Source organism: Schistocerca gregaria, chromosome 2 (assembly GCF_023897955.1).
Source record: "Schistocerca gregaria isolate iqSchGreg1 chromosome 2, iqSchGreg1.2, whole genome shotgun sequence".
NCBI lineage: Eukaryota > Metazoa > Arthropoda > Insecta > Orthoptera > Acrididae > Schistocerca > Schistocerca gregaria.
Genome location: NC_064921.1, coordinates 140,963,423 through 140,978,675, shown reverse-complemented (window position 1 = coordinate 140,978,675; position 15,253 = coordinate 140,963,423). Strand labels below are relative to the sequence as shown.

At 37.3% G+C, this 15,253-nt stretch overlaps 1 protein-coding gene across 4 annotated transcripts in view; it reads right to left on the bottom strand.

Moving 5' to 3' along the window:
• LOC126336522 (serine/threonine-protein kinase mig-15) overlaps positions 1-15,253 on the bottom strand; it is a 327,805-nt gene that overhangs the window by 40,476 nt on the left and 272,076 nt on the right. For all 4 annotated transcript variants that reach the window (XM_050000312.1, XM_050000314.1, XM_050000311.1 and 1 more), the window contains 3 exons: positions 14,414-14,634; positions 6,518-6,685; positions 1,458-1,607 (listed from right to left, as the gene is read on the bottom strand). In XM_050000312.1, coding sequence (XP_049856269.1) covers positions 1,458-1,607; positions 6,518-6,685; positions 14,414-14,634 — 539 coding nt within the window. The remainder of the gene's footprint in view (positions 1-1,457; positions 1,608-6,517; positions 6,686-14,413; positions 14,635-15,253) is intronic.

Below are 15,253 nucleotides of genomic sequence, written 5' to 3'. Positions count from 1 at the left end.
AGGAAGAGGAGGTGGGTCCCACTGTGATGGAGGACGGAACTGTTCCAGGCAGGGTTCAATTTGAATAGTGTCTTGGGGAGTTGGATCATTAGGAGTGGGTTCAGGATTATTTTTCTTCATGGCAAAGTGATATTTCCAGCAGAGACTACGAGTGTAGGACAGTAAATCTTTGACAAGGGCAGTTTGGTTGAACCTGGGAGTGGGGCTGAAGGTGAGGCCTTTGGATAGGACAGAGGTTTCGGATTGGGAGAGAGGTTTGGAGGAAAGGTTAACTACTGAATTGGGGTGTTGTGGTTCCAGATTGTGTTGACTAGAATTTTGAGGTGTTGGGGGGAGTGGAGCTGGAAGTGGGAGATTGAGTAGATGCGAGAGACTGGGTCTGTGTGCAATGAGAGGAGGTTGAGGTTTGTTGGAAAGGTTGTGGAGGGTGAGTGAGTTGCCTTTCCGGAGGTGGGAAACCAGGAGATTGGGTAGTTTTTTGAGGTGGAGGGTGGAATGCTTTTCTAATTTGCGGTTGGCCTGTAGGAGGATGCTTGAACAGCCGGTGTGCATGTGGGAGAGGAAAGATCGAGGACTTTGATTTGGGATAGGAGTTGACGGGTGTGTTCATTGGCCGAGTCAATGTATAGGTGAAGGATTAGGCGAGTGAGGGCTATGGATTGTGCAGTTTGGAACTGGTATAAGGACTGATGGAAAGAAGGATTGCAGCCAGAGATGGGAACTTTAAGTGTGAGGCCTTTGGGGGTAATGCCAAATGTCAGACAAGCCTGAGTAAAATATGTCAATCACTGAACTCCCTAAACGAATATAGTTTTTCCCACAAGTTTGAATTGCTATCGATTAGAGATTAATTATGGTACATCCCAAAAACAGTTTCTAAAACACTTTTAAAAGCATCATAAATTTAACAACTCTTTTGCATAGTTAATATTTCTAATATTCCAATTACATAATAAGAAGGTAAAGGGGTAAGATAAAACTGAAAAAGGGCATAAAAGAAAACAGCAATAAGTTCCATTTAAAAGGTAAACACACAAAATTGATGTGACTGCCAAAAGGAATAACATGAGTGAGAGTTTACAGTTTTATTGTAATTTGGAAGCAGGGCCTCCAAAAATAATTCACAGAATTTTTTCTTCTTTCATTCTCTGGTTCTTATAATGTATGAAAAGCCAATTTTATACTAACATGTGAAGTAGCAGCCAATATTCCTTAAATATGTAAATAAAAATAGTTCCTAGTTATTTGACATAATGAGAACAATGATTGGTGTGTGTGTGTGTGTGTGTGTGTGTGTGTGTGTGTGTTTTAAATAACAAGGGATGTGTGGCAGATTGATGAAGGAAAGATTTTTGTGGTGATGGTGGTGATCAGAAAATCAACACATTATTTCAAGTACATGGTTAATTTGTGAATTTTGATAAAATTAACCGAATTAAAATAGTCACCGAACTCACATGCTTAGGCAAGTAAATGTCATAGACAGAAGCAGAATCAAGGTCGACTGCATGGAAGCCATCAGCTGAGCCATAAATGACCTTCAGTCGTGAACCTTCTTCTACAGTGAGATCCACCAACAGTGGACGATGTGCCAGATCTGCAAACGACTGTGAACAATAATAAATGTTATGTGGCGAAGTTGAAAATGCTTGGACTTCCCATGGCCTATAATTAGGAAATACCAGACATCAGAGATGCAATTAACATTTTTATTCATATTGCTAAGTTGATCATTACAGTATTATAAACTAGTGTAACTTATAAGTGAAGGAATGGTAATACCAAATCAAATATCATATTAACTTTCCATGTTTCAGTTTCATAAAGCCAAACAGTTCACTGCAATCAGCCTGTTTTCAATATAAGTAATCTTTTGGCTAATGGCAGTTACACGAAGCAAAGTTCACAGATACAAGAATCCTTGAAGAAAATACCAATTAACTGCGATAGTAGATCAGCTGACAGTTATCTGAAAGATATACAGTGCCACACACTAATTTCTGAGGCTGGTCTGGTCAGGTCAACACTAGAGCCAGAGTGACTAGTACTCTAGTTAAAACAATGAGTCCAAAACATATTTTCTCTATGTAATATAAATTTTTATGTAAGGATGCTAATGCATTTAAATTTTAGATAGTATATTACCAGGAATTTTCCTCCAATTCTAGCTAAAGAACAGGTATGCTTTTCATTAATCTCCTACTTGATGCTAACAGATACAATTTCACAGAAAAATATTTTTATCCATTTTTCTTTCTGCAGGCTGCATAAAATGTTCATAAAAAATCACACTACTTTGGAGGAAGCATAGGCTGCTGATTTGTAACATTTGTTAGAAAGAACAGGCGATGGAAAAAAAAGAAAAAACTAATTACTATGTTTAGTAAGGTGTACAAAACTCATTGGCATTCAAAAGCAGCTTCCAGTCACAGTGGAATGGATATATACAGGACCTGTGTAGTTTTCAAGGGAATCGCATGCCATTTTTCCTGCAAAATAGAGGCAAGTTAAAGTAACAAGGATGGAGGTGGACAGTGATCACGCACCCTTCTCTACAAAGTAGGCCACAAAGGTTCAATAATACTGAGATCTGGTGACTGTGGTGGATAGAGCAGGTGTGTGCTCACAAAACCAGTTCTGGACAACGCAAGCTGTGTGAACATTGGCGCCTGTTGTCTTGAAACACAGCATCACCATTGAGAAACAAGCAATGTATCATGGTACGGACCTGATCAGCAAAAATGCTCACATAATTGTTGGCTGTAATGTCACCTTGCAGGGTACCCATGGGGCCCATAATATACAACAATATGGCTGCCAATATCATCACCAAACCCCCACCATGTCTCTGTCTTGGAATGTAAACTTGGACACAGTGAAAAACAAGACTCACCTGACCAAATGACTTTCTTCCATTGCTCTATAGCCCAGGTTTTATGACTTCATCACCATGTTTTCCTGTTATGGGCATTTGCATTGCTGATGAGTGGGTGGTTTTGGAATAGTTTTACAGTGACTTTTGCAAGTCTCATTCTTATTTTTCCATCACAATCCTCTTCAACATCCCTGTTGTGACTCAGCAGATGAAGCTTTTTCGCTTCCCCATATGCAGTATAAATCTTTACTACGGTGCCTCTTGAAACACCACTTTCACTACTTTGGTTAAAGAAGCACTACCACATGAGCACCAATGATCCACCCACATTCAAATTCACTTAAGCTCTGACATAATGCACTCACAACCATACAGAAACAGTTCTGACCTAGACTGGCAGTTCCAATGTTCTGAGGATATTGCACAGGTGCTGCTCATGATCAAACATAACAGCACAGCTTGCAGGCTTGGTTACCATATGCATTTATCAGTTCAACAAAAAAACCAAGCAAAGTTGCCAAATTCATTTTTTTATTTACTCAACGACCAGTTTCAGGCAGGGAATGCTTTGATAATAAGAGGTCATGTACAGGGAAAGTGCCAGGATGTTTGGCAAATAATGGTATGTGACAGACTGATGCAGATTCAACAAAGTTTGTGAATGTAACTTTAAAAAGGAAAACTAATCATTTGCAATTCTTGATGACACCAAGGGAAAAATGGGGTCTGATACATACGAGTCCAAATTAACCTGTTCTTAACGCACAGATGAAGTTACAAAAAGCTCGACAAAGTGTATGCATTGTAATTAACACCAGAGGTTCTCCGCTTACCCCTTTTGACAAGTTTCTTTTTCGGAAACTAAAATGAGTGTGTAAGTTCCCCAGTACTTATTATATACTATATAGTGCAGCTTTTGCGTCCAATTACCAGAAACTTAAAATGTCAGATGATAGGGTACTGGCTTCTTTTGATATTGTGAATTTGTACCCCAATATCCCAATCGAGGAAACCCTTTCATTTATCACGAATAATGTTTTGCATAATGCTACTATGATTAACGGGGAGCTAACCAAGTTTCTTTATCTCCTTCAGTTCAGTCTATCGTATAACTGCTTTGGTTTTGTTAATAATGTCTACCAACAGCCAGATGGGCTTACTACCAGCAAATGCCACTCAGGCTTATTGGCTGACATTTTTATTAATGATTTGGAGAGTAGACTTTTTTTTTATCAGAATCAGGATCTTGCTAATGACACTGTTTTTTTATGAAAGATATGTTGTTGATGTTTTCATGTTTTTGAAGGATGCTTATGATAAGGTGTTGTCCATTTTTAATTTATTCGATGAGCAGCATCTGACCATTAAGTCCACACAGGAAGTTGAAGTGGTTAGGAAACTGAGTTCCCTGGATTTGCTTAATAGGAGAGGTGATGAAGACCCTAGCTTTTCAGTTTTTGGAAGACAATGAAATGTGATGCTATAGCATGCAATGATTCCAATCATCCCATTAGAAACTAGGTAACTTTCATGCTATGGTAGCACATCTCTAAATTAGGACAAAGTTAATAAAGAGTTAAACACTTTGAAGCAGGTTATAGTGGCTAATGACTATAAACATTTGCTGGTTTCCGGTTTGTACAGAAAGCATAAGCAGATGAAACAACCATGGACAAATGACGTAAAAGAGTACCCAACATTGCAATATAGGGGACCAATCTCCAAACACCTGCCTTGCTCCTTCCCAAAAATATTTAGGATAGGATTCTGTATGAGTGGGCAGCTAAGGTATAAGATGGGCTCGACAACTGGGGCTTGTGAATCATTTTATATTGGACAAACAGGCAGAAGTTTTGTCACCCGTTTTAAAGAACATGTGGATCATTCTAATACGAACACATTTAGACAGCATTTACGAAAATGAGGGTCTTTGGGTTGATAGTGCAGGTAACACACCAAGGGTTTTGCATCATGCATCAAAAGGTATGCAGTTGAACATTTTGGAGGAACTTGAGATTTTTAAAAGCATAATAAAAGAGCCAGATAAAGTTTTGAAGGAATAAGTCGATTTTCGATTTAGTCAGTTCTCTGTTCTACTCCAAAATGATGTATAGTTCTTACTCTCTTCCCTTAGCATCAATCCCATTGTCATTTCTGCCACAAGCTCCTGTATACCTGGTCCCCCCCTTCCCCCACCTGTCCTTTTCTAATATTCTCGTAACGACATTTTGCTTCTCGTTTTGATTGTTATGTACTGAGTTCAGCTTCCACCTTTTTCATCTATTGTAGTATCACCCACAACTCATAATTCCCAAACCCTTCTACCTCCCCTTCTCCATTTCATGAAAATAAATTGCATATTTTACTGTCTGTAGTTTGGTTCTTGCATTTACCACTGGTCTGTCATGCGCTCCCTGTCATTATGATGTTTCACTGCCAATATACAACTTTTGATTTCAATACGCACTATTGTCTGTGGTGGTACAGCTGCTGCTGGTTGGATAACAACATTTCTGTGTTTGTTGTGACTTTACGCTGTACATGTGGTATGATATGTATGGCAGATTGTGAAGCTTACTTAAGTGGTTCATTATATGGTCTTCACCAATATACTATTTTTTTAAAAGTGTTTGGGTTCCTTTTTCTATGAGCGAGATGGGGGGGGGGCTTTGTGTAAGACAACTTTGTGGGTTAATGTCTTTCTTACCTGAGACATGTTATCTTCACGTCTTACAAAGTTTGTTATGGCAAAGTTTCAATTCTTTTAAAGGATTGATAGTGAAGAAGTTTTTTTAATGTCCTATTATTTTGGTTTCTTTTAATACTAATGTTTGGGTTCACATTTAAAGATTTTTACAGCACAACATAGCATACAACTTTGTGCTATGTGCCTCATGCGGTGCTGCTGTTTTCTACTGTTCAGTGATTTTTAGTATCTGACTTTGCTTCTTGGTGACTTGTACTGTTATTGTATTCACAGTTGTGTGGAGAATATTGTAATAAATACAAAATGTTTCCTGTATCCTGATAGGACACCCCCTTCCCACAGTTTCTTTATGGCAACAGAAGTAGTAGACTGCCAGTTACCGTATGTGCTGTAACTATTCGTTTGCACCTCATAATGTATACATTTTTGACATGGTTTTTGCATTTTCGGAAACACCATTTTGACCATCTGTTCTGCTAGTCTTGAAATGATATATTCTGTATTTCTGGCATGTGCTTAAAAAATCTGGTAATACCTCTATTGTACATGAATGTAAATTTGGTTTTCTGTCCTGTGGAATGATTCAAAAACTGGTCCCAGCCAAAAAGCTTAGACAATGAGTAAATAAAAAATGTGAAATTTGCAAATATGGCTGGTTTTTCACTGTACTGATTAACAGAAGTTGCTGACCTACAATTATTCTGGCATCCTGGAAGTTCGTATCTACATTTACATTCAAGCATGCACTCCTTGCAGTGTTCCTATATTTTTGTCCAACACTCAGAAAAACAAATGTGTAAGTTAAATGGTTGACAACAGTCTTTTCCCTCAATGGATTTTCTTAATTTTTTTTCTTGTTCTCAACAAACATTGCAATAAATGAAAAACAAAGCAAATCTGGTCAGGGTTTGTACTAAAAAATTCAATCAACTTACCTTAAAGGCCATAAATTTATGGTACGGCTTTGGTGCCCAGGCATAAATCTCTATACTGTCCTTCAGAGCAATAACTAAAAATTTAATCCGCTCATATTTAACGATTTTGAAGTGCACAGCTCCTTGCAAGTCACCGACATTGATCCAACCATTCCTTCGTTCAACTTGCTGAAATGAATATGATACATTGATTTTTAGCTCCAGTCTTAAAACATAGTCAACATATGTTTCTAAAGACAGATGATGTTTATATAAATGTTCAAAACAACAACAATATGAAATTTCAGGTGACTGCCTTGTGCCTAACATTCATCTATTGCTACCTGCAATTTGAAAATACACAGAGCATTGACTAGCACTGGATGACAATGAGAGAGAGAGAGAGAGAGAGAGAGAGAGAGAGAGAGAAAGAGAGAGAGAGCTGGCAAAGTTTTTGCTCCACTCCAGTCAAAACGTTCCCCATATTTTCTAACATTCAATTTAAAAGAACTAAGGCTTTATTTATCTTCACTCGAATAGCCTGAAAAACTTGAAAATTTGTGTTTCTAATCATTTACAAACAAAAAAATTAATGTTAATTTCGACATAAAAGATGCTAGTATTGCAAAAAATAGATGTGAGTATTGCAAAAACAGGTGCCAATATCACAAAAGAAAAAAAAAATGCTAATATCACAAAATGAAAATAAAGATGCTAACATCACAAAAAATAGACGCTAATTTGGCAGAAACAGATGATACATTTTTCCGTTCCTGTAAATAACATTTCAGGCATTTGCTTGCTTATGGCTTCCTTACAATACAGTGAAAGAACGTGGAACAATCACTGCGGATTCTGGGACACTTTTAAGTCACATCTACATCAACAAGAATGCAGTTATAAAAATCAAGAACATGAAACAGAAGCAAAAGTTGAGAACGGAGTGAGTTAGGGTTGTACTCTATTCCTAATCTTAAATTTGATCTAACACTCGGCAAGCAATGAAGGGAATCAAGGTGGAATGTGGAAAGTGATTACAGTTCAGGAAGAAGAAATTACAACCTTGAACTTTGCTAACGACACTGTAATTCTGTCAGAGACAGAAAACATCAAAACAGTAAACCAAAGATAATTGAATGTCGTTGAATCAATTCCAGCAATGTTAAGAGAATTAGATTAAGAATGTATACATGGATGAGGGAAAAAAAATTCCCGGATTTTTCCCAGATTTCCTGGTTAAAAATACACTTTCTCACGGATGAAAATACCTTTTTTCCATGTTAAGTAACAGTATACTTTTCCTCAAAACTGTACAACTTATCAATCCTTTCAATGGTTGTGGTTTTATATACTGGAGTAGAATTTCCCGGCACTTTAGAAAACGAAACTCAGGGGAAAAAACACATTTTGGAAAGATGTCTGATGAGCAGCAACATGTACATTGCATATTTTGTATTATGAATAAATTCGAACTCCACCAAACACCGCATGTTACTTTCCGAAGGACTGAGATCGAGATTGCGATGTGCTTTTGTATGCCAGTCGTAGCTCATGTCACGTGATCTAGCCAGCCGATGACAGAAGATATTCAGAGCATAGCATACATGATGCAGTCAGCCAATAGCAACATCACCGTTAAGTAGCGCGAACACACAAATAGGGAAAGGTAATGGTTTAAATTAATACACATACTGTTGCTACAAGAAAAGAAAAGCTTTTACATACACTATTGGTCTCTAAGATTAATAAGCTGCAAGAGAAGCTATGCTTTCATACATAATGTTTATTTTTTTTGCGCATGCTCCACTTTAACTTACATCACACAAATGTGCCAGTAAAATTTTTGACGACTTAAATGTCTGATCTTCTGGGCTCGAAAATATTCTAAATGGTCATCCTCAAAGATTTGATTTTCGAATGAGAGTCAAACGCTCTGCGATTTAAGAAATTCATGGGAAATTCGCGCACAGAGTTCATCTTGCGTAAAAGGAAATTTACTTTGAAAGTAACGCTTTCCAAAGAACCATTCGGAATATTTTCCCATGACCTGTTAGAAACAGATCTGTTTCAGCAGTTGCCAGAAAGCGCCACACTTCAGCAGGTATGATGACACAGGAAACATTAAAAGATCTTACATTATGTCATAAAAGAAACAAGACATAAGAAGATACTCCAAGAGCATAGGAATTTTGTGAACTATACTAAAATGCATCCTTTGGCGTAAAGTGCACATTCATAAGTCAAGATTCAGATGCAAATTTTCTTGGTGTACCAGTACTGTATTATCTCATGTTTGGTTCTTTATTAAGGCATAATGCCATATGTGCTAGAAGATGAAAACGTGAAATTGAAACGCAACGAACAGTTGAAACTAGCCAATAGTGTGGAACTAAACACTTCATTTCAAATAAATAGACTGCCTCAGCAGGAAAGATTAATAAAAGTCAAATATCCTTAACAAACCGACAAAAATAACTTCATTGTTCTGCAAGGCGATTAACGCTTGACTGTCAGAAAGGTGGAAACAAAATAAAATCTGAAACTAATTACATATTTGAGCCTTTCGTAATTATGTGAATGTATTTTAATTCACTTGACAGCTCCCTGCCACAGAAATCCGTTTTGTTTTCATTTGATATGAGAACAATAAACGAAGAGGAAACAGCAAAATCACTTAACGTAAACACGGGTCACACAGATACTACCACCTCCCCACTACAACTCAGACTGCTCTATGAATCAGGTTCGGATCTACGATATTTCCGAACCGAGCCAATATTAGATAGTGGCGCTCCCCCTGCCTCGAGCGTTTGAGGTTGGGTGCCAAAAATTACGAAATCGACTTTCCAAAAAATCTTCATTTTCTGACACACATCTTTCTGAAGAACCTGATACATAAAACATATATGTTCGAGGGAACATAAGACATGTTATTTGGTCTTAAGTGTGCCAAAGTGCAGTGCCACGCCTCTTCACACAGCATTCTTCCATTGCACGTCTGTATTTCGCTCTGTGGAATTCAAACATGTAATATTTTGTAATGGGTGCCATCATACTATACTCATACCAGTGGAAATTAAAAGTGTCCTGTGGTGCCTCTCCTGCACCCAGCAGGCTGGTTTGACATTCTGCTCCTCTTTAAAAAAATTTCGCAATTATAACTGGATGGGATTACTTGTAACCGGCAGAACAAGAACTCTTCAGAAAATCTGTAGTCTTTACTGCATATTAGCTAATACGTTGGTGTTTTGTGTGGCATAAAATTAAATATAGGACACACAAAACGAGTAAAGACAAGAGACAAGCAAAAAAGTACACATTTCTTCAATCTTTTTTTTCTCTCTAATCTTGCCACAGCTTTATATGGCGTACTTTCCTTTCTGGGAAAGAATCTATTCCCTTATCAAAGTTCGTCAACGTTTTGCTACATGAAAAACACAATGTCATTGTCTAATACTACACAAGCTGTTAATACTAATAGTACCCAAGACAGGTGTGGTTTCTCGATCTAATTAGTGTATTTTGTCACTGCTGGACAAAATGAAATACGCCTGCCTAATATTGCAGCACTGATACACACGCCAAATAAACGAGACTGTTTTGGCACAAACGTCCATCTCTCTAACACGGCGGGATGTAATTTACGAAGTACCAAAATCAAATGCCTATTAGCCCTACTACAAGCAAAAAGTTTTACGTTAGGAAATAGTTTCACATTTCATTCATATACATAGCTTCTGAAGCATGAGATCGAGAAGTAGTAGTTCGAAATTTTTATATAAACTTGGAATCGTCATATTCTTCCATAATTTGTGAGAGTCCCCGTTTCTTCCCCTTCCTTGTTCTAACAATCTATCTGTCATCACTTATTTTGTAACTGTTCCTGCCAGTATTAAAACTTATTCTCTGGTTAACTTCACTAAACCTGCCACAATCACCGGTTTAGTTATCCCGTATTTATTCTCCGATTAGGCGTTATTACGCGTTGGTACAACGCATTTTCCACGCGACTCCCAGAATAGAACATTAGCGGCTGCTAGTCGGGGACTGTATAACTGACCCTTAGTAGTGTAGCAGTCTGGCCAAAAACTTGCTGTCACAATTTCATTTTCTTGGATACACGCAGGAGACAGTATGCAATATTTGTTGCCTGTTATTCCTGTTAGTCGTTTATTTCCACTCTGGTAGCCTGAATCTATGGAATTCGCTAGTAGTTATAACAACTCTGATCACTTGCAAACCGAGTCAACCACATACACAGCAATTGGCATTCACCCGTTCGGTTTTATTTCACTCAGCTCGTATTGACCCGTCCCCTTTTGTCTGCAGGAAAGTTTATTTCTAGATGCGATCGTGATTCCCCTGGCAGAGACATCATGTACGTTATGCAAGCATTCAAAAATCAACTTAACAATTCTTTCAGAAATCAACTTAGAATTTGTTCAAAAACCAACAGGGATGCGTTCAAAATCATGTGAGTAATAGATAGGTCAAGTGCGCTTGATGCTATGCACTTTGCGAAACAAGGTTTTTTTTCTCAATAATACGAATTTGGGGCCAACCCCCCCCCCCCCCCCCTCCCACGCCCAGTGTAGATGCCCTGGCCCCCTAGTTCCGGGCCTGTTGCGCATACGTGAATCTGGCTGCTTGTTGTTATTTCTTATACAGCTAACTGCAACACTTCTATAGCCAGAAACAGGGTAAGGTACTAATACGCACATGCGCATAAGCTCGCTCGTAACCGCTCAAACGATTCTAATGTAAACAATTGTGACGCCACGCTCATCGGAGGAAATTTGTTGTTATGAAACATTGCATAGTCTTCCTAAGGCCTTTCACACATTTTGCTGTTGGCAGACGCTTGTATGAGCACTGTGTTTTGTTGTTATATATGGTGAATTTCCTTTGCAACTCAAATTTTATTTTTGTTTTTTTCCTCAGGTTCGTTTTTTATTGTTGCAATATTATTCTGGAGTGGCGAGAAACAGTAATATTCTTTGTTAGAGTATTTGTTCTTACCAGACAAATTACAAAAATTTAACTGAAAACTAAAACAATGAGAAATTCCCGGAATTCTAAGAAATCCCCAGGTTTTTCCCGGATCTCTCAGTTGGCCCGGGTCGTAGACAGCCTGTAGATTATGAAATGACACTGAAAGTAATATAACAGTAGAAAAAAAGGAGCTTGTCAAAATAGAGGGGATACTAAATGCAGACTGGCAGTAGTGAAAAAATCAATCCTGAAGAAGAGAAACCTTCAACCATCTCTGGAATGTTCCAGATGCTGCCATTACATTTATATAAGCAGAACACCATGCCAGCCCTGCCAGACATTGATTTCAACTCCTCATGATGGTGGTGGTGGAGACAGCTGTGGAAAGCTCAAGTGATTTATTTGAAATGGCACAGCTTGTAAACCAAGATTATTTTACTGAAAAAGTTTTTTAATATTAAATATACCTCCAATGTTAGAAAGTCTTTGTGAAGGCATTTGTCTGGGTTGTAGCATTGTACGGAAGTGAAACATTGTTGATGAACAATTCAGAGAAAAAGAGAATAGAATCTTTTGAACTGTGGTGACAGTCACATTATTTTGTACACCACAAAGCCGAGGTAATTTTTTTTTAAGGTTTCACCTTAACTTTGCTTTCTTAGAAAGCAGTATAGAAACAGTAAAATAACAGCTTTTAACAGGTATCAAGTGTGTCCTATATACATCAGATATTGATTACACAATTTAAATTGCACGTGCACTTCTTGGGAGAGACCTAATGCCTTTGAATAATTGTCTCATCATTGTATCCTCTGATGCCAATACTCTCTTTATAATCTAGCACCCTAACTCATCTACCTTAAGTAAAAACCACTTTGTGTGTGATACATTTTCCTTTTACTTGTACCAGGGGTACCGGTATGAAATGAGCGTTAAGATACAGATGTGTCAATAGGGAACATTTGTTGTGAACGAGCCTTAAGTTTTTTTTTTTTTTTTTTTTTTGGTTGGTATGACATCTGTCAAAGATATTTAGTATACATCATGTCATGGAACAAACAACATCGCATGTTTTCATCGTGTTAACAATGTCGAATTTTGTACCAGAAAGTGATGATTTGCAGAAAACATTAATTTTTTTGTTTTCATTTGAGAGTTGCATAGAATTCTTGTCGAGGCATATGGTGATCACGTTCTATCAGAAGCAACATGTAAAAGAAGGTTTCAAGTGTTAAGAAATAATGATTTTGATGTAAGAAATGAAGAACGTGGAAGACCACCAAAAAAGTTCGAAGATGCCGAATTGCAAGCAATATTGGATGAAGATGATACTTTGAGTCAGAAGCAAATGGCAGAAATGCTAAATGTTGCACCACAAACCATTTCTGACCGTTTGAAAGATATGGGAAAGATCCAAAAGCGTGGAAAATGAATTGAATGAAAGACAGATGGAAAACCAAAAACCATTTGTCAAATTTTGCTTCAAAGACATGAAAGAAAATCAATTTTGCATCGAATTGTTACTGGTGCTGAAAAATTGATATATTTTAAGAATCCTAAATGGAAAAAATCATGGGTTAATCCAGGACAATCATCAACATCGACTGCAAAACCAGATCGATTCGGCAAGAAGACCATGCTCTGTGTTTGGTGGGATCAGAAAGGTGTGGTGTATCATGAGCTTCTAAAACCTGGTGAAACTGTGAATACTAACCCCTACAGACAACAAATGATCGATTTTAACTATGCATTGATCGAAAAAAGACCAGAAGGGGCCAGAAGACATGGCAAAGTAATTTTTTTACACGACAATGCACCTGCACACAAAGCAAAACTGGTTCAGGATACAATCAAAACACTTGGTTGAGAGGTGCTACCCCCACCCGCCGTATTCAACAGACTTGGCGCCTTCAGGCTACCATTTCTTTTCATCAATGGGACATGCATTGGCTGAGGAACACTCCGATTCCTACAAAGAAGTCGAAAATTGGGTGTCTGATTGGTTTGCTTCAAAAGACAAACATTTCTATTCGCGTGGTGTCATTGCCAGAAAAGTGGTCAAAATGTATAGAAAGCAGTGGTCAGTACTTCGAATAAAATATTTTTACTATTCAATTCAAAATTAGTGTTTCATTTTCACAAAAAATGCTCATTTCATACTGGTACACCTGATAAACACTTTTAAGTAACAGTCCTCACCTCACATATTTAGCCAAATTGTTAACAGCTTTGGTGCAGTTCAGTTTCTGTTGACCGTTGTTCTCCACAGTGTTTCAATTTTTAGAAATTTTATAAATCTTTTCTTTCCCTTTAGTTTATTATGGCAATACACCTGTTTATACTTACAGATGACATAGGTTCAAATTACTGCATAATAACTATTTGCAGCACAGAATTCACACTAAAGTGGATCAACATATTGCAAAAGAAAAGGTGCGTAACAGATGATTCATCTGCTAAAATGAATAATGCTACATGTGAACAATGTCACTACCAACTACTGAGAAAATGATGCTTGTTAAATGTCTAAAATATTCATAAGAGCTCCAAGAATGTATATTCTGTGAGGTGATAGAAATATTTTTCTGTTGATATCACACACTTTGTAAATACAGTGGTGGTGGTGATATTATTTTATCGATGGCCCCTTTGGGTGTTTCTTTCTTTAAATGAGTCTTCACTGTGTAGTTACACAAACACTGGTCTCATTATTCATGTAAAATTGGCAACACTGTACTAGGTAACTGCAGTTTAGCCATTCTACTAATATAATGAGGAACTATGTGCCACTGCCTTTAACTATGTTAGCATTCATAAGGAATTTTACCATTGTAAATTTGATACAAAATGCTACTAACAACTAAAACTGTACTGAAGTATGTGTAAGAATTTTAGAGTATATAAGTGTGTGCTTAAAATACTTACATCGCTAACACCATCTGTACGCAATATTTTTGACTTCAACCACGACAGATAGTAAACACGTACACGGTTCTTCTTTCCTGATATTGTCACTAGAATATTCTGTCCCTCGAGCACTTCCATTTGTTGGAACCTTCGGCGGGAAATAAGCTGGTATACTTTTCCTTGTCCACTACGATCTAGCAGCATCAGTCCATTTTCTGTGCCAATAAGGAGATTTACTCCTGAAACAAATTTCTATATTATATTATGTACCTATAAGCTGTAACTCACAGTCCAAGTATCCATTCAACAGATTTAAATATCGAATAAGTTTTTTTTACTGAAAATACGGCTTTTCAGTGTCGTTAAACAATGAATTTCTCCAGGAAAGTTTTTTGGCTCAATTCTGGTGTGAATGCCTACAAATTATTCAGAGATAATTTTCACAGAAACGGTACTATTTTGGATTTGGCACCACATATGAGAAAATGATGCTATATGGATTAGGTTAGTTAAATGCACTGACAGGAACAAAAAACACAACACTTCAATTTATTACAAAAACGGAAATTTACTTTAAATTTATAACACTAATACACTATATTATGATGGAATTTTGTGGTATGGTCCCATCTAACTGTTCAACAATGAAAAAGAAAAATGATTATAAACAAATTTAACACAATAAGCCAGATAAGCACATTTCAAAGAAACTTTGAGTAAGCTCATAAGGGTAATGCACATACGTTTTAGTGTTATATACTTCATACTTGACTTTACAGACCTCAGAGGTTGGTCTCTGAGACCTCTGCTTGCATCTTCAAACACTTGTATTTCCACCTCATGCACCAATGACGGCAT